A 20759-nucleotide genomic window follows, 5' to 3' on the forward strand; every position below is an offset into this window, starting at 1 on the left:
TTTAAACCCCGCAAATGGCGACCTCGAACTTAACCCTTTGTGCCTCAGTTCTCCCCCTCTGTAAAATGACTATGATGGTGACTTTCTCACAGGACGCTTTCAGAACTAAATGAGGCCTGGCAGGGCGAGGTGGCTCATGCCTGTAATCCCAGCACTTTGGGAGGCCAAGGCGGGTAGATCACGAGGTCAGGGGATCCATACCAGCCTGGCCAAGATGGTGAAACCCCGTCTCTACTAAAAATAAAAAAATTAGCCGGGCACGGTGGCGGGCACCTGTAGTCCCAGCTACTCGGGAGGCTGAGGAAGAGAATTGCTTGAACCCGGGAGGTGGAGCTTGCAGTAAGCGGAGGTAGCACCACTGCAACCCAGCCTGGGCGACAGAGCGAGACTCCGTCTCAAAAACAAAACAAAACAAAATAACAACAACAAAAAGTAAACGAGGCAAGGCAAGCAAAATGCTTGGCCTAGTGCCTGACTCATCGTAGGCCCTCAATAAATGTTAGCAATTACTACCATTTTCTCAGCATCTGCCCTTCACTGGAGAGGCACTAAGGAGAAGGGGCAAAAAAGCCTTTCCGATACCATCCTGTTTCCCAGTCCGGGTTCCACAACCCGAGCGTGCGAACCCAGGGCGTTGGGAACACAGGGCGCGCACCCGTTGAGGGGCGGGGCCTGCCGTTCCCGCCTCGAATGTGGCCCCGCCTCCACCTCCTTCGACGCAGCCTCTAGTGCACTTTCGGCTCCTTCCCTTTCCCGGGCCTGCCAGCTTGGTCTTTCCGGGCCTCACTTCCCCCAGCCCCTGCGCCCGGCCCGAACGAGAGGTTCCGGAGCCCCGGCGCGGGCGGATTCTGGGGTGTAGACGCTGCTGACCAGCCCGCCCCAGCCGAGGTTCTCGGCACCGCCTTGAGAGCTTCAGCTGCCCCAGGGTGTGCAGGTTTGCTTTAGAGGGTCGGCGGGCGGGGCTTCGGGGCAGAAGAGCTCGGGGAGAGTCATTCCGGCCAGTCCCCGGCCGTGGGCCGGAGAGTCGTCGCCCTTGGGAATCCTTGGCCGCTCAGACAGAAGGGAAGTAGGCGCGGGAGAGCCCGTTCTGCATTTTGATTCATCTCGGGCCCTGTAAGGGTCATATCTTGTGAAAATACCTGTAAAATCAATTTAACGTTCAGTGCAGCGTGTAAAGACAGCGCTAAGACTTTAAAAGACGTCTGAGTCAGAACATTTAAATGCTTGGGTCCCTGTAACAGCGTTTTAACACGTCTGAGTGCAGAGGGTGGAGAATCGAGCCTGATTGAGGTTCACGCCCTGTAACCTTTAAGAAGAGTAAAGAAAGGCACCCTAAAAAACGCAAGGGGACACTTACCCTAGGGAGGGACGAACAGCTGGCTTTTTGAAATTTGGGTTGGCCCTCATTTCCAAGTGCGAAATTTGCCTGCAAAATTTTTATTTGCAGTCATAGATCAACGATAAATAGAATTGTTAAAACACTGAGCTTAACTAAGTAGTGGCTTTTGTTGACAAGTCGATTGTGTTATTAATTCTTAATGTCTCGTCCAAGGCAGGAATCGTTATCTCAGTTTTGCAGGTGGAAAAAGTTTGGCACAGAAAAAAGCATTTTCCTTAAGTTCACAGAAGCAACGGCCGAGCTGCAAATTAAGTCCCAGCATTCTGCCTCCTCAGCTGCGTCCCCCTCTAGACCATGTTAGAAAACAAATGAGTAGTTACTTTGATGTTACTCATAAAACGATCGAGTAAACCAAATGTTCTATAAACATGAAGCGTTAAATCATAATAACCTTCAATGCCTCTTCGGCTTTGGGAGGCTCAGCTGCCCTTTGGAGTTTGATACCTTACACAGAAAAGGGGCAGAGCAAAAACATGTAATGTCAAGGGAAAATTTTTGTCTCCTGAGGCCAAACTGTGCCCATCTTTACCGTCCCTGTGTTGGTGTCATTCCTTTCAGCAAACTCCATGTTCTGGCAAAACACCCACAGCAGTCTCCACTGCAGCCACATTACGCCTTTGCATTACTCTTTTTTTTTTTTTTTTTTTGAGGCGGAGTCTCGCTCTGTTGCCCGGACTGGAGTGCAGTGGCCGGATCTCAGCTCACTGCAAGCTCCACCTCCCGGGTTTATGCCATTCTCCTGCCTCAGCCTCCCGAGTAGCTAGGACTACAGGCGCCGCCACCTCGCCCAGCTAGTTTTTGTATTTTTAGTAGAGACGGGGTTTCACCGTGTTAGCCAGGATGGTCTCGATCTCCTGACCTCGTGATCCGCCCGTCTCGGCCTCCCAAAGTGCTGGGATTACAGGCTTGAGCCACCGCGCCCGGCCGTGCATTACTCTTTTGCCACTGACCTCGCTGTCAGTCTTCTTGTCATGCTCTTTCCTCCAGGTGTTCTTTTTAGGCTGTTATGTGAAAACCAGTTGTTCAAGTGTGGAATGATTTGTCGTTCCTGAAGGATGATTCTAGAGTTAACGATAAAAAAAAAAACTACCAACAGATCTTAGATGAAAGTTAAAGAAGCACAAAAAAAGTATTATGGAATTTGATAGCTGAGTTATTTGGGGGGAAAAAGTAGACTTTGATTTTTTTCCCTTTTCCCTCAGTTCACTCATAACTGGGAAGCTGCAGCTCAGTTTTAACTTTGGCACAATGGTGGTGGTGGTGGAGAATCTTCTTGTTTAGACTCAGTGAATTGGAAAGCCCTCTTTTTAGGAGGCTCCTTTTGGACAGCTTGGAGCAAGTGCAAACACGTGTGTGCTTAGAATGTGACATGTTTTGGCACTTGCAAATCTGTTTGTCCATAAAATTTGTGTAAGAGCTTGGGACCCAGGGTGTGTGATACAGGCCCGCTATAAAAGTCATCCTTGAGGTTCCTTTCCAGCTTGTAGACAACAAAAATTTGAACCTAAGATAGTGTCCTTGAAGTAGCCAGCTGTTTATTCATCTTTTTGTTTTCTTTCACTTGGTTCCACAGATTAGAATCCCAAGAAAATCAAATGGCATCCGGGGATTTCTGCTCACCTGGAGAAGGGATGGAAATACTTCAACAAGGTAAGAGTAGCCATTTGCAAAAGGTTTGATGATTCATCCAGAGAGGTCTTATCCAGGTTCTTGTGTTTTCCAGTAAAAAGGATTTATTGGCTCACACGTGTAATCCCAGCACTTTGGGAGGCCAAGGTGGGCGGATCATGAGGTCAGGAGATCGAGACCATCCTGGCTAACACGATGAAACCCCGTCTCTACTAAAAATACAAAAAATTAGCTGGGCATGGTGGCGGGCACCTGTAGTCCCAGCTACTCGGGAGGCTGAGGCAGGAGAATGTCGTGAACCCAGGAGGTGGAGCTTGCAGTGAGCTGAGATCGCACCACTGCACTCCAGCCTGGGCAATAGAGCAAGACTCCATCTCAAAAAAAAAAAAAAAAAAAAAAAAGGATTTCTAAGTTTCCCCAGTATGGTTTTCCTCACAGAAGCCTATGTTTCTGAGGAAACTGGAATACATGGAGATCCTTGAACACTCTCTTACTGGAAAACACACTATACTAATTCCTGTTAATGTTGGTTCAATATCTGCTTGTGTAGTGGACTAAAAAGATGCTCCCAGGCTGATGTTAGCAAGCATATTATAAAAATAAGGGTAGCCAGCAAATTCCTTGAAGGCGTCCTTCCTACCTGTGTCTTAAATATTCTCATATCTTAGTCTCTAAAATTTCAGATCCTTCTATATCTTGAGTTATTTCCATATCTCAGATCCTTTATATATCTTGAATCCTTCAAGAGCTTGCATTTTCTATATCTTGACTATTTCCATATTGGATGCTTCAGTACCTTAGAGAAAAAGAGAGATTTCTTATTTCCCAAGAAGACTTTGGATATGATGTTCCAAAGAATGAAAATTTGGGTGTTTTGGTAAGTAGAGGTAAAAGACCCCAACAGAGAGCATATGGAAAAAGAAATGGAAAGAAAGCTCCTTGAGCATATGGAATAACCAGAGGATCTCAATTTCTTACACTTTTTTCTCATGCCTGTGCTGTTTTGTATCTACATGGGTTACTTAACTCTACTGACAATTATAAGAATTTGGGCCAGCTGGCTGGGTGCGGTGCCTTATGCCTGTAATCCCAGCACTTTGGGAGGCCAAGGCGGGCGGATCACCTGAGGTTGGGAGTTTGAGACCAGCCTGACCAACATGGAGAAACCCCGTCTCTACTAAAAATGCAAAAATTAGAGGCCAGGCGCGGTGGCTCAGGCCTGTAATCCCAGCACTTTGGGAGGCCGAGGCGGGCGGATCACGAGGTCAGGAGATCAAGACCATCCTGGCTAACACAGTGAAACCCCGCCTCTACTAAAAATACAAAAAAAAAAAAAAAATAGCCGGGCATGGTGGCGGGTGCCTGTAGTCCCAGCTACTAGGGAGGCTGAGGCAGGAGAATGGTGTGAATCTGGGAGGTGGAGCTTGCAGTGAGCTGAGATAGCACCATTGCACTTCAGCTTGGGCAACAGAGTGAGACTCCGTCTCAAAAAAAACAACAACAATTAGCCGGGCGCGGTGGCGCATGCCTGTAATCCCAGCTACTCAGGAGGCTGAGGCAGGAGAATCGTTTAAATCCGGGAGGTGGAGGTTGCAGTGAGCCAAGATTGTGCCATTGCACTCTACCCTGGGCAACAAGAGCAAAACTCCATCTCAAAAGAAAAAGAAAAAAAGAATTTGGGCCAGCTGTGGTGACTCACACCTGTAATCCCAGCACTTTGAGAGGCCAAGGTGGGAGGATCACTTGAGCCCAAGAGTTCGAGACCAGCCTGGGCAATGTAGTGAGACCCTGTCTGTAAAAAGAAAAAAAAAAATTAGCTAGTCATGGTGGTTTGCCTTATAGTGTCAGCTACTCAGGAGGTGGAAGGATTGCTTGATCCGGGGAGGTTAAGGCTGCAGTGAGCTGTGATTGTGCCACTGCACTCCATCCTAGGTGACAGAGTGAGACCCTGTCTCAAGAAGAAAGAAAAATTTGGTTAGTTGAACGTTTAACTTACTCTAAGTGTATTCTGTTAGTCTTGTTTATGTGACTACACATCACATCCAAAGTTGGAACTTCACGTGTTGTTTTTTTCCCCCCTACTTCAAGAACTCTATTAATTTTGGATCAATGAGGCATTTTGTGCATTGTGATTCCTACTAATGGTCCCTTAATTTTTATCCTATTTGTCTAATATGTACCAACCGCATTTCCATTTCTTAAGATCTTAGTTTATTACTTATTCCCCCTTAATATCTTTATATATAATATACATGCTTGTTACCTTGAGTATCACCCCTAGTTTATTTGTGGATTTAAAAAAAACTAATTAGATTTAGCAATCTTTCCTATAAAAATCCTAGGGGTTTTTTGGAAGTATTAAGTTATGCTCAATTATGTAAAGTAAAAGTCCGCACCTTTTTTGTTTTTTTGTACCTGTGGGGACATGATGTTAAGTGTGCAGCAAACAACTTCCTCCTTGTAACCTGAGTAAAGAGGACTTGTTACAGAACCCATACTTCAGCAAGCTTCTCCTGAATCTCTCACAGCATGTGGATGAGAGTGGCTTAAGCCTCACCCTGGCAAAGGAGCAGGCTCAGGTAAGGGCTTTGGAAGAAGAGATAAAAAGAAGGGAAAATCCTGAGAGAGAGAGAGGTTCCTACCTGAGATTTTTTGGATTTCTAGGCATGGAAGGAAGTTCGACTGCATAAGACAACATGGCTGAGGTCTGAGATTTTACATAGAGTCATTCAAGAGTTGCTTGTGGACTACTATGTGAAGATGCAAGACACAAATGTAACTTCTGAGGACAAAAAGGTGAGGCAAAGGCTGGGCGTGATGGCTCACACCTGTAATCCCAGCACTTTGGGAGCCCGATGCAAGCGGATCACTTGAGGTCAGGAGTTTGAGACCAGCCTGGCTAACATGGTAAAACCCCATCTCTACTAAAAATACAAAAATTAACCAGACACACTGGCACATGCCTGTAATCCCAGCTACTTGGGAGGCTGAGGCAGGAGTATCGCTTGAACCCAGGAGGCGGAGGTTGCAGTGAGCCAAGATTGTGCCACAGCAGTCCAGCCTGGGTGACAGAGCAAGACTCAGTCTCAAAAAAAAGTGAGGTGAAAGAAACTAGGTACAGGAACCACCAGGCCAACTGTGGCTTTGTCTTATGATGTGATCTAGGGGAAGTAGGAGCTTTGAGAAATGGGTTGTCAGAAGAGAAATGGACTGTAGTTATGGGAAGGAGTGGATGTGTTATCAGAGTTTGAAATACAAAGTGACAGCAGGGGAGATGACATATTTGAGGATTTTGAAAATATGTGAAAAACTGGTTCATGAGGATGGAAGAGGTGGAGTGGGAGAAGTTTTATAGTCACCTCTTTCTGTTTTTTATTCTCTCTGTCAGTTTCATGAGACCCTTGAACAGCGGCTACTTGTAACTGAACTGATGCGGCTCTTAGGTCCTAGCCAGGAGAGGGAGATACCTCCACTGCTGGGGATGGAGAAAGCGGACCTTCTGGAACTCATGCCACTCTCAGAGGTTGGTGGGGAGATATTGGAACCAAATAAATGAAATAGTTTAATTTCTCCCTTATCTTTAAAATGTTTTTTGTCAAACTTTATTGTTTTTTTTAAAATGATACTCATTCAGGGTGGTCAGACTCAAATAAGAAAAACGTTACACAGGAGCAAGTAAAAGCTGAAATACTGCATCTAGAAGCACAATATTGTTATAAATAGCTTGACATAAATGGTATTATACCCTTCATGCTTATATAGAGAGTATAAGGCCGAGTGTAGTGACTTCCGCCTATAATCTTAGCACTTTGGGAGGCTGAGGTAGGAGGATCAGTTGAGTCCAGGAGTTCAAGACCAGCCTGGGCAATATAGTGAGACCTCATTTCTACCAAAAAAAAAAAAAAAAAAAAGAAAAGAAAAGTTAGCCAGGTGTGGTGGTGCACACCTGTAGTCCCAGCTCCTCGAGAGACTGAGAAGGGAGGTTGACTTGAGGGTGGGAGGTCAAGGCTGTAGTGAGCTGTGATCCTGCCACCGTACTGCAGCCTGGTCAGAGTGAGACCCTGTCTCAAAAAAAGAAAAGTACAGTCTTTTCATGTAATATATTTTAGATTTCTTTTCAAGTCAATACATAAATGTATATAAGATGATACCTTCTATAGCACTCTTAGCAAAGTATCTAGGCACATAGTGCTTAGTGTTATGTCATCAGTTTAAATCTCTGCTAGGATTCTACTGTATGGATGTAGAATAATTTGCTTAACCTTATTGATGGATATTAAGGTTGTTTCCACATTTTTGCTGTTAGAAACCACAGGGAGACGAACATTCTGGTTCATATGTGTCTTTACCTTTGTATGATTATTTCTGTAGTGTTGGTGCTAAAAGTGGGATTCCTGAGTCAGTGCATACTCATATACAATATTGGTACCTAATGCCAAACTGCTATCCAGAAAGGTATTTTCAGGACTCCTGGATCCCCCATGTGCTCACCAACATGGGGTCTTTTTTTTTTTTTTTTTTTTTTTTTTTTTTTTTTTTTTTTGAGGCGGAGTCTCGCTCTGTCGCCCGGACTGGAGTGCAGTGGCCAGATCTCAGCTCACTGCAAGCTCCGCCTCCTGGGTTTCCGCCATTCTCCTGCCTCAGCCTCCCAAGTAGCTGGGACTACAGGCGCCCGCCACCTCGCCCGCTAGTTTTTGTATTTTTAGTAGAGACGGGGTTTCACCGTATTAGCCAGGATGGTCTCGATCTCCTGACCTCGTGATCCGCCCGTCTCGGCCTCCCAAAGTGCTGGGATTACAGGCTTGAGCCACCGCGCCCGGCCGACATGGGGTCTTAACAGTCATTTTATTCTTCACTAATGGATAGGTGAAAAATGAGTCTCTCTGATGTCTCTTGATGCATTTTCTTTGGCTGTTATTCAGGTTATCATCATGTATACATTGTTGAGATGTCCTAGTTCTTACAGTCTATTTGCATTTCTGCTTTTACTTCTATGACTAGGATTTTGTGTGGATGAGGGCTCGGCTACAGCAAGAAGTAGAGGAGCAGCTCAAAAAGAAATGTTTCACTCTGCTCTGCTACTATGATCCCAGTTCAGGTGAGTGCTAGCTCTCTGTTCTGCTCACAGCTAGACTTCAGGGTTCCTGGTCTGCTCTTTTGAGAATAATATATTTTGATTTTAGATTTGGGACAGAGGTTGAGAACCATCAGAGATGCTTATTTGTTTCATTGCTGGTGGAATAAAAACAAGGACTTTTTTTTGAGATGGAGTTTCACTCCTGTTGCCCAGGCTAGAGTGCAATGGTGCCATTTCTGTTCACTGCAGCCTCCGCCTCCCAGGTCCAAGTGATTCTCCTGCCTCAGCCTCCCGAGTAGCTGGGATTACAGCCATGCACCACCCCGCTCAGCTAATTTTGTATTTTTAGTAGAGATGGGGTTTCTCCATGTTGATTAGGCTGGTCTGGAACTCCCGACCTCAAGTGATCCTCCTGCCTGGGCCTCCCAAAGTGCTGGAATTACAAGCGTGAGCCACCACGCCCAGCCAAAACAAGGACTTTTGTGAGGACTCTTTTTATTCAGCAAGATACCAAGTGGGAGTGTCCTCCTGCTGCAGGGAAGAATGAGTTCTCTCAGGAGCTTCAGAATGGTTTAGGGAGGAAAGTTCAGACTCATAGAACACCTTATACTCTCTGTATAAACTTGGAGGGTATAATACCATTTATGTCAAGCTGTTTATAATAATGTGTTTCTAGATGTAGTATTCATATTTCAGCGTTTACTTGCTTCTGTATAATGATTTTCTTATTTGAGTCTGACCACCCCGAATGTGCATCTTTTTTTTTTTTTTGAGATGGAGTCTCGCTCTGTCCCCCAGGTTGGAGTGCAGTGGCATGGTCTCAGCTCACTGCAAGCGCCACCTCCCAGGTTCACTCCATTCTCCTGCCTCAGCCTCCTGAGTAGCTGGGATTACAGGTGCCCGCCATCACGCCTGGCTAATTTTTTGTATTTTTAGTAGAGATGGGGTTTCACCATGTTAGCCAGGATGGTCTCAATCTCCTGACCTCAGGAGATCTGCCCACCTCAGGCTCCCAAAGTTCTGGGATTACAGGCATGAGCCACCACACTCGGCCTCCCTAAACCATTTCTACGACTTAAGAATTAAGGTCCAGGCCTGGCGCGGTGGCTCACGCCTGTAATCCCAGCACTTTGGGAGACCGAGGCGGGTGGATCATGAGGCCAGGCATTCAAGACCAACCTGGCCAACATAGTGAAACCCCGTCTTTACTAAAAATACAAAAAATTAGCTTGGTGTGGTGGCGGGTGCGTGTAATCCCAGCTTCTTGGGAGGCTTAGGCAGGAGAATTGCTTGAACCTGGGAGATGGAGGTTGCAGTGAGCTGAGATCGCGCCACTGCATCCAGCCAAGGTGACAGTGCGAGACTCCATCTCAAAAAAAAAAAAAAAAATTAAGGTCCAAATCTGGAATCAAAGGTAAGAGTGAAGATAATTTATTTAATAATTATGAGAACCAGAGTCCCCCCCTTTTTTTTAAACTCTGTCACCCAGGCTGGAGTGCAGTGGCACAATCATACCTCAATGCAGCCTCGACCTTCTGGACTTAAGTGATCCTCTCACCTCAGCCTCCCAAGTAGCTGGCACTACAGGCACATAGTATGCCTAACTAATATTTTTTTTTTTTTTTTTTGAGATGGAGTCTTGCTCATCACCCAGGCTGGAGTGCAGTGGCACGATCTCAGCTCACTGCAAGCTCCGCCTCCCGGGTTCACGCCATTCTCCTGTCTCAGCCTCCTGAGTAGCTGGGACTACAGGTGCCTGCCAACGCGCCCAGCTAATTTTTTGTATTTTTAGCAGAAATGGGGTTTCACCGTGTTAGCCAAGATGGTCTCGATCTCCTGACCTTGTGATCCGCCCTCCTCGGCCTCCCAAAGTGCTGGGATTACAGGCGTGAGCCACTGCGCCCGGCTGCCTAACTAATATTTTAGAATATTTTTTGTAGAGACAGGGTCTCACTATGTTGCCCAAACTGGTCTTGAACTCTTGGGCTCAAGCAATCCTCCTGCCTTGGCTAGGATTGCAGTGCTAGAATTGCAGGCATGAGCCACCATGCCCAGCCCAGAATGGGGCCATTTTTAATAGATTATTAGAAGAAAACCTGTTATAAGGCAGGATTTGTGGGGCTATATATAGGATAGGGGCACTGGAAAGTTGCTTTAGAGGGGTTGTAGCGATTAGGGTTTTCCTGTCAGTCCTCTGCCCCTTTGCCCAGATGCTGACAGTGAAACCGTGAAGGCAGCAAAGGTGTGGAAACTTGCAGAGGTCCTGGTGGGTGAGCAGCAGCAGTGCCAGGATGCCAAGAGCCAGCAGAAGGAGCAGATGTTGCTGCTGGAGAAGAAGAGTGCTACTTACTCCCAGGTTTATCAGGGCATGGGACAACCCCTTTCCTTTATCCTGACCCCAGGAGCACTTTTGGGGAAGCCAAAGATTCCTGATCTAGGCTCCTTTCTACTATCTTTATTTATGCCCTCTTCTTCCTCCATCTGGGGCTCAGGTGCTTCTCCGCTGCCTCACTTTGCTGCAGAGGCTTCTTCAGGAACACCGGCTGAAGACTCAATCCGAGCTAGACCGCATCAATGCCCAGTACCTGGAAGTCAAGTGCAGTGCTATGATCCTTAAGCTGAGGTGAGCTGTGACCCCTGTGGATCTAAGGGATTCTGTCTCACCCTGATATATCAGCCCTCTATCCCTCACCCTAATCTCTTTCCTCTCCCTTATCCTAGCACCTTGTGGGTATCCCGTAAATGTCAAATAGGAGTATTAGCTTTTGGATTACCCAAAAGCTTTCAACATCCTTGAGACTTTTCTTTTACAGCCTTCTGAAATAGGCACTTTACTGTGAGATCAATTGCTCGGGAATTTAGAGTGACCTTGTTTATCCTATCAGTGCTTAGCCCACACCTTGACCATCAGCAGGTACTGTGTCCATTCCCAACCCTGCTGCTATCAGGGACCTTCCACTTGCCATTTCTTTCTTCCCTCTGTCAGGATGGAGGAGCTAAAGATTTTGTCCGACACTTACACGGTTGAGAAAGTGGAAGTTCATCGTCTGATTAGGTGAGAACTCCTAAGAGTCTGGTACAGCTGTTCACAGGTGGTTCTCACATTCCCTAAACTCATTTATTTAAAGATGTTGCCATTTTTGGCTGTGCACAGTGGCTCACACCTGTAATCCCAGCACTTTGGGAGGCTGAGGTCGGCGGATTGCTTGAGGTCAGGAGTTTGAGACCAGCCTGGCCAGTATGGTGAAACCCTGTCTCTACTAAAAAATACAAAAATTAGCTGTGCATGGTGGTGTGTGCCTGTAGTTCCAGCTACTCGAGAGGCTGAGGCAGGAGAATCGCTTGAACTCAGGAGGCAGAGGCTGCAGTGAGCCAAGATCATACCACTGCACTCCAGCCTCCATGACAGAGCGAGATTCCGTCTCAAAAAAAGAAAAAGAGAAAAAGTTTTCATTTTTGTCTACTACTTTCTGAGGAGCAGCATCCTTATATTGTACCTTCTCTGCCTGGGCTCTTAGGGACCGTTTGGAGGGAGCCATTCACCTACAGGAGCAGGACATGGAGAAGTCAAGACAGGTCCTGAACTCCTATGAGGTCCTTGGGGAGGAGTTTGACAGGCTGGTGAAAGAGTACACCGTACTCAAGCAGGCAACGGAGAACAAGCGGTGGGCTCTCCTGGAGTTCAACAAGGCCTATCGTTGAGCTCTGGCAGGGCCAGGAAACATGGCTTCTGCACAGCTGCTGCCTCCTAATCTTCCTGCTAGTAGGACCACCTTCACCTGGGGCTGCCTTCACTACAAGGGAGTGTGGAAACGCTTACGCTTACTTGAAACACTGCGGTCATTTAGGCACCCTCGTGGTTTCCCTTTATTTTTTTATAATGACTGGGCCTCTTCTGGAAAATCTAGCAAGCAGATTTATATAATTTTTATGCATAGCTGTGTGTCAGTGTCAGCGCTGTATTGTATTTGATTATCTCCTGAATAAAGTTATGATATATCTTAGGATTTTAGTCATTTTCTTTGGGTAAAGATGGAAAAAGAACATTGAAGGCTATGTGGGTAAGGAGGGAGGATCTGAGTGGATCCAAATAGAGACAGATATATGATGCTTATGCAAAGAGTAAGAAGTAGATGTGCCAGCTTGCCTACATCAAGTCTTAGAGGCTTCATTTTGGGAGAGAACAGTGGATTAAATTTGGGCTTGCTCTTGAAGAACTATAATGTCCAAAGGAGTGCTAGATGCTCAGGCAGGTGGGGAGCTATTTTCTAACTATGAGTATCAGTGTGGGAGTTATAATAAAGCAGCTGAGCCTGGAAGCAGTGACTCACACCTGTAACTCCAGCACTTTGGGAGGCCAAAGCAAGAGGATCACTTGAGCCCAGCTGTTCGAGACCAGCCTGAGCAACATAGCAAGACCCCAGCTCTATGAAAAACACTTTTTTTTTTTTTGAGACAGAGTCTCACTCTGTCGCCATGCTGGAGTGCAGTGGCGTGATCTCAGCTCACTGCAGCCTCCGCCTCCTAGGCTCAAGCAATTCTTGTGCATCAGCCACCCTAGTAGCTGGGATTACAGGCATGCACCACCATGGCCAGCTAATGTTTGTATTTTTAGTAGAGACAGGGTTTTGCCATGTTGGTCAGGTTGGTCTCGAACTACTGACCTCAAGTGATCCGCCCACCTCGGCCTTGTGAAGTGCTGGGATTACAGGCATGAGCCACCACACTCAGCTGAAAAAATTGTTTTAATTAGCAAGTGTGATGGTATGTGCCTGTAGTGCCAATATCTCAGGAGGCTGAGGTAGGAGGATCACTTGAACCCAGGAGGTCAAGGCTGCACTGAGCCATGATGGCACCACTGCACTCAGCCTGGGTGACAGAGTGAGATCCTGTCTCAAAAAAAAAAAAAAAAGCAGCCAGTGTCCCGCTCAGTTATAGGAAAGGACACAAGCCACTTGTGTTCCTGGTTCCCTTGGTGTGGTTTGAGGGCTACATTTTCCTCTAAAAGCAGAGGTTTGGAGGAGATCCCCCTGAGGAACCAAGTTCAACAGTCTACTTAGCTTAGAACAAGGCAGAGTCCTGGCTGGTGTCAAAATAGGAGACTATGAATAGAAACGGAAGGCCTCCACCTTTATTTAGAAGATCCTACTCAGTTTCTGAAACCACTTTCTAGGGAAGCTGTCTTGGGGTATTCTGCTAATATCAAATGATGATCTGGATTTATTTACAAGAGCAATTGATGTCTTTGACTCAACTTTTTTTTTCTTTTTTTTTTTGAAACAGGGTCTCACTTTGTTGCCCAGGCTGGAGTGTAGTGGCATAAACATGGTTCACTGTAGCCTCAACCTCCCAGGCTCAAATTATCCTTCCACCTTAGCCCCCTAAGTAGCTGGGACTATAGACATGTGCCACCATACCCAGCTAATTTTGTGTGTGTGTGTGTGTGTGTGTGTGGTGTGTGTGTGTGTGTGTATATATATATATTTTTTAGATAGTCTCGCTGTGTCGCCCTGGCTGGAGTGCAGTGGCACAATCTTGGCTTACCGCAACCTCTGTCTCCTGGGTTCAAACGATTCTTGTGCCTCAGCCTCCCGAGTAGCTGGGATTACAGATGTGTGCCACCACACCTGGCTAATTTTTGTATTTTTAGTAGAGACGGGGTTTCACCATGTTGGCCAGGCTGGTCTTGAACTCCTGACTTTAGGCAATCCACCCACCTCAGCCTCCCAAAGTCCTGGGATTACAGGTAGGAGCCACTGTGCCTGGCCAATTTTTGTATTTTTTGTAGAGATCAATTGCTCAGAGATTCAGTGACCTTGTTTATCCTATCAGTGTTTAACCCACACCTTGACCATCGGCAGGCATTGTGCCCAATCCTAACCCTGCTCCTATCAGAGATCTTCCACTTGACATTTCTTTTTTCCCTCTGTCAGGATGGAGGAGCTAAAGATTTTGTCCAGGCTGGGCGTGGTGGCTCACCTGTAATCCCAGAAATTTGAGAGGTGGAGGTGGGTGGATCATCTGAGGTCAGGAGTTCGAGACCAGCCTGGCCAACATGGTGAAACCCCATCTCTACTAAAAATACAAAAATTACCCAGGCATGGTGGTACATACCTATAATCCCAACTACTAGGGAGGCTGAGGCAGGAGAATTGCTTGAACCCGGGAGGTGGAGGTTGCAGTGAGCCAAGATTGCGCCACTGCACTCCAGCCTGGGTGACAGAGCAAGACTCCATCTCAAAAAAAAAAAAAAAAAAAAAAATTTTGTCCAACATGCCACTGCACTGCAGCCTGGGTGACAAAGTGAGACCCTGTTTTTCAAAAAACAAAATGAATTTTTCAGTAGGCTGGTGGTTACTGTATTAGTGCAGATATAGAATATTTATATTATTGCAGAAAGTTCTATTGGACAGGGCTGTAAGCCTGTATTTCCTCAAAACTGGAAGTAGGTCTACAGACTTGATTAGATTTGGGTGAAACAATTTTGCAAAGAATACTTAATAAATGACATTACATACTTCACATTACATTACGCTGGAGACATCAGGTCAGAATTTGTCACTTAATTATGCTCAGTTTCATTGCTTGGTGAAGGTGGGAACTGTCAGATACCACATAGTGGTATTTCTCTGGTGTATAAAAATTCGTTTCCTCTTTGTAAGTAGCAGCTGGAAATGAACTTCAAAAATCTCAAAATAGTTCTTCCTGATACTTATAGTATTTAGCATTTCATCAGTCAATTAGTTTTGGTATACTAATCATTTTGAATCATACTAAAGTTTTAGTATTTGAAATAGTAAGGATAAAAACTTTTAAAATGGACCTTGACGCCAGGCGCAGTAGCTCAAGCCTATAATCCCAGCATCTTGCGAGGCCGAGGCTGATGGATCACTTGAGGACAGGAGTTCGAAACCAGCCTGGCCAACATGGCGAAACCCTATCTCTACTAAAAATACAAAAATCAGCCAGGTGTGGTGGTACATGTCTGTAATCCCAGCTACTCGGGAGGCTGAGGCATAAGAATCACTTGAACCCAGGAGGCAGAGGTTGAGGTGAGCTGAGATCACACCACTGCACTCTAGCCTGGGTGAGAGAGTGAGACTCTGTCTCAAAAAAAAAAAAAAAATGGACCTTGATGAGGTGCAGTGACTCACCCCTGTAATCCCAGCATTTTGGGAGGCCAAGGCAGGTGGATCACTTGAGGTCAGGATTTCGAGACCAGCCTGGCCAGGATGGTGAAACCCCACCTCTACTAAAAATACAAAAATTAGCCAGGCATAGTGGCACATGGCTGGAGTCCTAGCTACTCGGGAGGCTAAGGTGGAGGATTGCTTGAACCTGGAATGGAGAGGGAGCAGTTAACCACCACTGCATTCCAGCCTTGGTGACAGAGTGAGACTGTTTCTAAATAAATAAATAAAAATTGTGTCCTCAATGTTTATAACCTATACACAGTAGTGGACACACAAAACAGTCTAAGAACATAAAGTAACAAGAAGTGCAAATACATATGGTTGCAAACCAGAAGTGAATCAATAATAGAATTTGGGGGCTGGGTACAGTGGCTCACGCCTGTAATCCCAGCACTTCAGAAGGTCAAGGAGGGAGGATTGCTTGAGTCCAGGAGTTTGAGACCAGCCAGGAAGCATAGGGAGAACCTGTCTTTACAAAAATAATTTTTAAAAAATTTTTGTTTGTTTTTTTGTTTTTTGTTTTTTTCCCCCTTCGTAGGGGAAAGGGAACAAAAGTCATGTCCAATGTGGCCTGAGGGAGCACTACAGCTGTTTCTCTTGGTCCATTCATTCTGCACATTGACTGGAGGTGGAAGATTTGTCAGAGGTGCCCTTTATACATGCTGCTCTCTATTGTGGCAAAGATGGGAAGGAGCCTTGGAGGACAAGTAGAAGGGGCTGCATGAAAGTGACAGCTGAGGGGCCAGGTGCCATGGCTCATGCCTGTAATCCCAGCACTTTGGGAGGCTGAGGCAGGTGGATCACGAGGTCAAGAGATTGGGACCATCCTGGCAGACATGGCAAAACCCCGTCTCTACTAAAAATACAAAAATTAGCCAGGCGTGGTGGCGTGCACCTATAGTCCCAGCTACAAAGGAGGCTGAGGCAGGAGAATCACTTGAACCCAGGAAGCAGAGGTTGCAGTGAGCCGAGATCACGACACTGCACTCCATGCCTGGCAACAGAGCAAGACTTCTTCTCAAAAAAAAAAAAAAAAAAAAGAGAAAGTGACAGTTGAGGGTTAGCATCTTGGACCTTAGCTGCTCTATTTCCCTCACACTGCTCAGAAAAGATTTGCACTTACTGCCTCCCTTCATTCTTTCAGTCGAACCTCTTTATTTGCCTCTTACCACGTCTGATAAGTCTTACAGATTATTCCCTTGTGATGAGAGGCAAAGGAAATCACCTTCAGAACTTGGAATAGGATCAACTCTGGGACTCTTGGATAAACAAAATCTGTTCCCTGAATATTCTCAATGAAAGGTGAATATGGAGGTGTCCTGGGGAGTGACTGCGTTCTTCCTCAGCCACCACTATCAGGAGACCCAGTGCCCCCTAAGGGCCAGCTTTGGCATCTCCAAAGGAGAAGGGTGCCCTTCACCCTATAAAGAATCTCTCCATATTGGCTGGACGCGGGGGCTCACGCCTGTAATCCCAGCAATTCTTTTGGGGGGAGGCTGAGGCAGGCAGATCACTTGAGGTCAGGAGTTTGAGACCAGCCTGGCCAACATGGTGAAACCAGGTCTCCACTGAAAATACAAAATTAGCCAGGTGTGGTGGTGCACACCTGTAATCAGGAGGCTGAGGCATGATAATAGCTTGAACCTGGGAGGTGGCGGCTGCAGTAAGGCAAGATGGGGCCACTACACTACATCCTGGGCAACAAAGCAAGACTGTTTTGAAAAAAAAAAAAAAAAAAAAAATCTTTCCATATTATCCATCTTGAAGGACCTGGACTAGGTTTTGTTAAAGGAGCTAGCAGGCTTCCATATACCTTGAGACAGCAAAAATATGAGTGAATTTTCAATGGACTAAACAATGTGTAGAAATAATTTACCCTAAAAGATGGTTTGTTTTTGAGTTGCTGAGGTCCAGCCAAAGTGGCTAAGTTCTGGTCTCAGGAAAAAAAAACTGAAGTTTGAAGAGTCCTAAATTTACCAAGCCTGGCTGAATAAAGAATGTGTAACCAAAAGCAAATGACCTGCCTAGGATTTACAAAAGGGTTATCTAAAGAGCAAGGTTGGCCAGGCACGGTGGCTCACGCCTGTAATTCCAGCACTTTGGGAGGCTGAGGCGGGTGGAACACCTGAGGTCAGGAGTTTGAGACCAGCCTGGCCAACATGGTAAAACCCTGTCTCTTCTAAAAATACAAAAATTAGCCAGGCATGGTGGCTTGTGCCTATAGTCCCAGCTACTCGGGAGGCTGAGGCAGGAGAATTACTTGAATCCAGGAGGCAGAGGTTGCAGTGAGCTGAGATCATACCATTGCACTCCAGACTGGGCAACAGAGTCAGACTGTGTCTCAAAAAAAAAAAAAAAAAAAAAACAAGGTCACAAGCAGAAGTAATGCTACAGTTTTTTGTTTTTTTTCCAACTTTCATTTTAGGTTCAGGGGGTACATGTACAAGTTTATTATATAAGTAAACTGTGTCACTGAGGTTTAGTGTATGAATGATCCCGTCACCCAGTTAGTGAGCATAGTACCTGATAGGTAGTTTTTCAACTGTTGCCCCGCTCCCTCCCTTCCCCTTCTAGCAGTCCCCAGTGTCTATTTCCATCTTTATGTCCATGTGTACTCAGTGTTTAGCTCTCACTTATAAGTCAGAACTAGTGGTATTTTGTTTTCTATTCTCGCATTAATTTCTTTTTTTTCTTTTGACACGGAGTCTTGCTCTGTCACCTAGGCTGGAGTACACTGGCATGATTGCGGCTCACTACAACCTCCACCCCCTGGGTTCAAGCGATTCTCCTGCCTCAGCCTCCTGAATAGCTGGGATTACAGGCACCCGCCACCACGTCCGGCTAATTTTTTTGTATTTTTAGTAGAGACAGGGTTTCACCATGTTGGTCAGGATGGTCTCGAACTCCTGACCTCGTGATTCGCCCGTCTTGGCCTCCCAAAGTGCTGGGATTACAGGCATGAGCCACTGCACCCAGCCAAGCCATGACTTTTTAATAATAGCCATTCTGACTAGTGTGAGATGGTATCTTATTGTGGTTTTGATTTGCCTTTCTCTAATGATTAGTGATATTGAACATTTTTTCATATATTTGTTGTCAACATCTATGTGTTCTTTTGAGAAGTGTCTGTTCATGTCTTTTGCCCAGGTTTTTTGTTTGTTTGTTTGTTTGTTTTCTTTTTCCAGGAGACAGGGTCTTACTCTGTCAACCAGGCTGGAGTGCAGCTGCAGCCTCAACCTCCTGGGCTCAAAGGATCCTCCCACCACAGCCTCCCTAGTAGCTAGGACTACAGGCACGTACCACCATGCTGGGTTTTTGTTTTGTTTTGTTTTGTTTTGCAGAGATGTGGTCTCACTCTGTTGCTCAGGTTAGTCTGGAACTCCTGGGCTCAAGCAGTCCTCCCCGCTCTGCCTCCCAAAAGTGTTAGGATCACAGGGGTGAGCCACTGCAATGGGCTGAGAAAATTTTAAAATATTTGTTTCCTTTTTCTTTTTCTTTTGAGAAGGAGTTTCGCTCGTTGCCCAGGCTGGAGTGCAATGGCGCTATCTCAGCTCACCGTAACCTCCGCCTCCTGGGTTCAAGTGATTCTCCTGCCTCAGCCTCCCAAGTAACTATGATTATAAGTGCACCACCAGGCTCAGCTAATTTTTTTGTATTTTTAGTAGAGATGGGGTTTTACTGTATTGGTCAAGCTGTTCTTGAACTCCTGACATCAAGTGATCTGCTGACCTTGACCTCCCAAAGTGCTGGGATTATGGGTATGACCGACCATGCCTAGCCTTTTGAGATAATATATTTAAAGTGCCTGGCATGTGGTAGAGCTTAATTAATATTAGCCTGGGCCGGGTATGATGGCTGATGCCTATAATCCCAGCACTTTGGGAGGCTGAGGTAGGTGGACCACGAGGTCAGGAGTTCAAGACCAGCCTGGGATGATGATGATGGTGAAATCCCATCTCTACTAAAAATACAAAAATTAGCCAGGTGTGGTGGTGGGCACCTGTAATCCCAGCTACTTGAGAGGCTGAGGCAGAGAATTGCTTGAACCCAGGAGTCAGAGGTTGCAGTGAGCCGAGATTGTGCTACTGCACTCCAGCCTCAGTGACAGAGTGAGACTGTGTGTCTCTCTCTCTCTCTCTCACACACACACACACACACAAAAACAAAACAAAACAAACAAAAAGAAACATAAATATTAGCCTGGCTAGGACTATCATGTTATTGTTATGAGGCAAGAATGATTGCTGAAGACTGTATAGCTACACAAGCCTACAGAGAAGGAGGGAGGCCTTGGCTAGACCTTCAAAAGAAAGGACATAAGCACAAAGATCAGGGAGAGCTAACAAGTTTATTTATTTTTATTTTTATTTTTATTTTTTTGAGATGGAGTTTCGTTCTTGTTGCCCAGGCTAGAGTGCAATAGCACTATCACGGCTCACTGCAACCTCTGCCTCCTGGGTTCAAGTGATTCTCCTGCATCAGCCTCCCAAGTAGCTGGGATTACAGGCACACACCACCCTGCCTGGCTAATTTTTTGTATTTTTAGTAGAGATGGGGTTTCACTATGGCCAGGCTGGTCTTGAACTCCTGACCTCAGGTGATCTGCGTGTCTCGACCTCCCAAAGTGCTGGGATTACAGGCGTGAGCCACTGCGCCCGGCCAAGGTAACAAGTTTTATACGTATTTTAAAAAATATTTTACATGTAATATAAACATGCTTGTACAGAACATTTGGAAAATACAGTTTTTCCACATAGTTGAGGTCATTCTGTGTGTAAAATTTGTAATGCGTGTCTCTTAATGGCATGTCATAAGCCTTTCTCCATGTTACTATATTTTCTTTGATAACACTGATTTTAATGGCTGCTGAAGATTTCATTGAGGCCAAGTGTGGTGACTCACGCCTGTAATCCCAGCACTTTGGGAGGCCAAGGCAGGCGGATCATTTGAGGTCAGGAGTTCAACACCAACCTGGCCAGTATGGTGAAACCCCATCTCTACTGAAAATACAAAGTTAGCCAGGTGGTAGTGGCCTGTGCCTGTAATCCCAGCTATTTGGGAGTCTGAGGCAGGAGAATCACTTGAGCCTGAGAGGTGGAGGTGTCTCAAAAAAAAAAAAAAAAAAAAAAAAAAAAAGCCACCACTCCCGGCCCCTTTCTCCTTTCTTTTTGAGGTTTCTTTGCTTTTCTTGTCTGATTTTTATTGCAGATGAACAGTAGAATTATTTTATCAAGTAACAAAAGATTCCATTAGAATTGTGATTGAGGCCGGGCACGGTGGCTCAAGCCTGTAATCCCAGCACTTTGGGAGGCCGAGACGGGCGGATCACGAGGTCAGGAGATCGAGACCATCCTGGCTAACATGGTGAAACCCCGTCTCTACTAAAAAATGCAAAAAACTAGCCGGGCAAGGTGGCGGGCGCCTGTAGTCCCAGCTACTCAGAAGGCTGAGGCAGGAGAAT

At 45.9% G+C, this 20759-nt stretch overlaps 1 protein-coding gene across 2 annotated transcripts; it reads left to right on the forward strand.

The window, feature by feature from the left end:
• The first annotated feature begins 695 nt into the window (after nucleotides 1–695).
• Nucleotides 696–12109, forward strand: HAUS4 (HAUS augmin like complex subunit 4). Of its 2 annotated transcripts, none has more exons than XM_033188601.1 (10): nucleotides 696–934; nucleotides 2973–3049; nucleotides 5465–5607; nucleotides 5693–5824; nucleotides 6417–6551; nucleotides 8030–8126; nucleotides 10316–10461; nucleotides 10598–10728; nucleotides 11092–11160; nucleotides 11624–12109. In XM_033188601.1, exons 2-10 carry the CDS (start codon nucleotides 2995–2997, stop codon nucleotides 11805–11807), a joined length of 1092 nt encoding a protein of 363 aa, XP_033044492.1. In that variant the 5' UTR covers nucleotides 696–934; nucleotides 2973–2994; the 3' UTR covers nucleotides 11808–12109. The 2 variants fall into 2 exon arrangements, with proteins under 2 accessions (XP_033044492.1, XP_033044493.1); XM_033188602.1 differs by having other exon boundaries at nucleotides 696–926.
• The last annotated feature ends 8650 nt before the right edge of the window (nucleotides 12110–20759 follow it).

This window comes from Trachypithecus francoisi, unplaced genomic scaffold (assembly GCF_009764315.1).
Source record: "Trachypithecus francoisi isolate TF-2019V2 unplaced genomic scaffold, Tfra_2.0 Lachesis_group3, whole genome shotgun sequence".
NCBI classification, from domain to species: domain Eukaryota; kingdom Metazoa; phylum Chordata; class Mammalia; order Primates; family Cercopithecidae; genus Trachypithecus; species Trachypithecus francoisi.

What these genes read in the sequence shown, in the direction of transcription:
- HAUS4 (XM_033188601.1), top strand. Translation starts at nt 2,995, where the DNA reads ATGGCATCCGGGGATTTCTGCTCACCTGGAGAAGGGATGGAAATACTT. An exon ending in AGAGTGCTACTTACTCCCAG is followed by an intron (nt 10,462 to 10,597) that starts GTTTATCAGGGC and finishes TCTGGGGCTCAG; the next exon opens with GTGCTTCTCCGCTGCCTCAC. An exon ending in GCTATGATCCTTAAGCTGAG is followed by an intron (nt 10,729 to 11,091) that starts GTGAGCTGTGAC and finishes TCCCTCTGTCAG; the next exon opens with GATGGAGGAGCTAAAGATTT.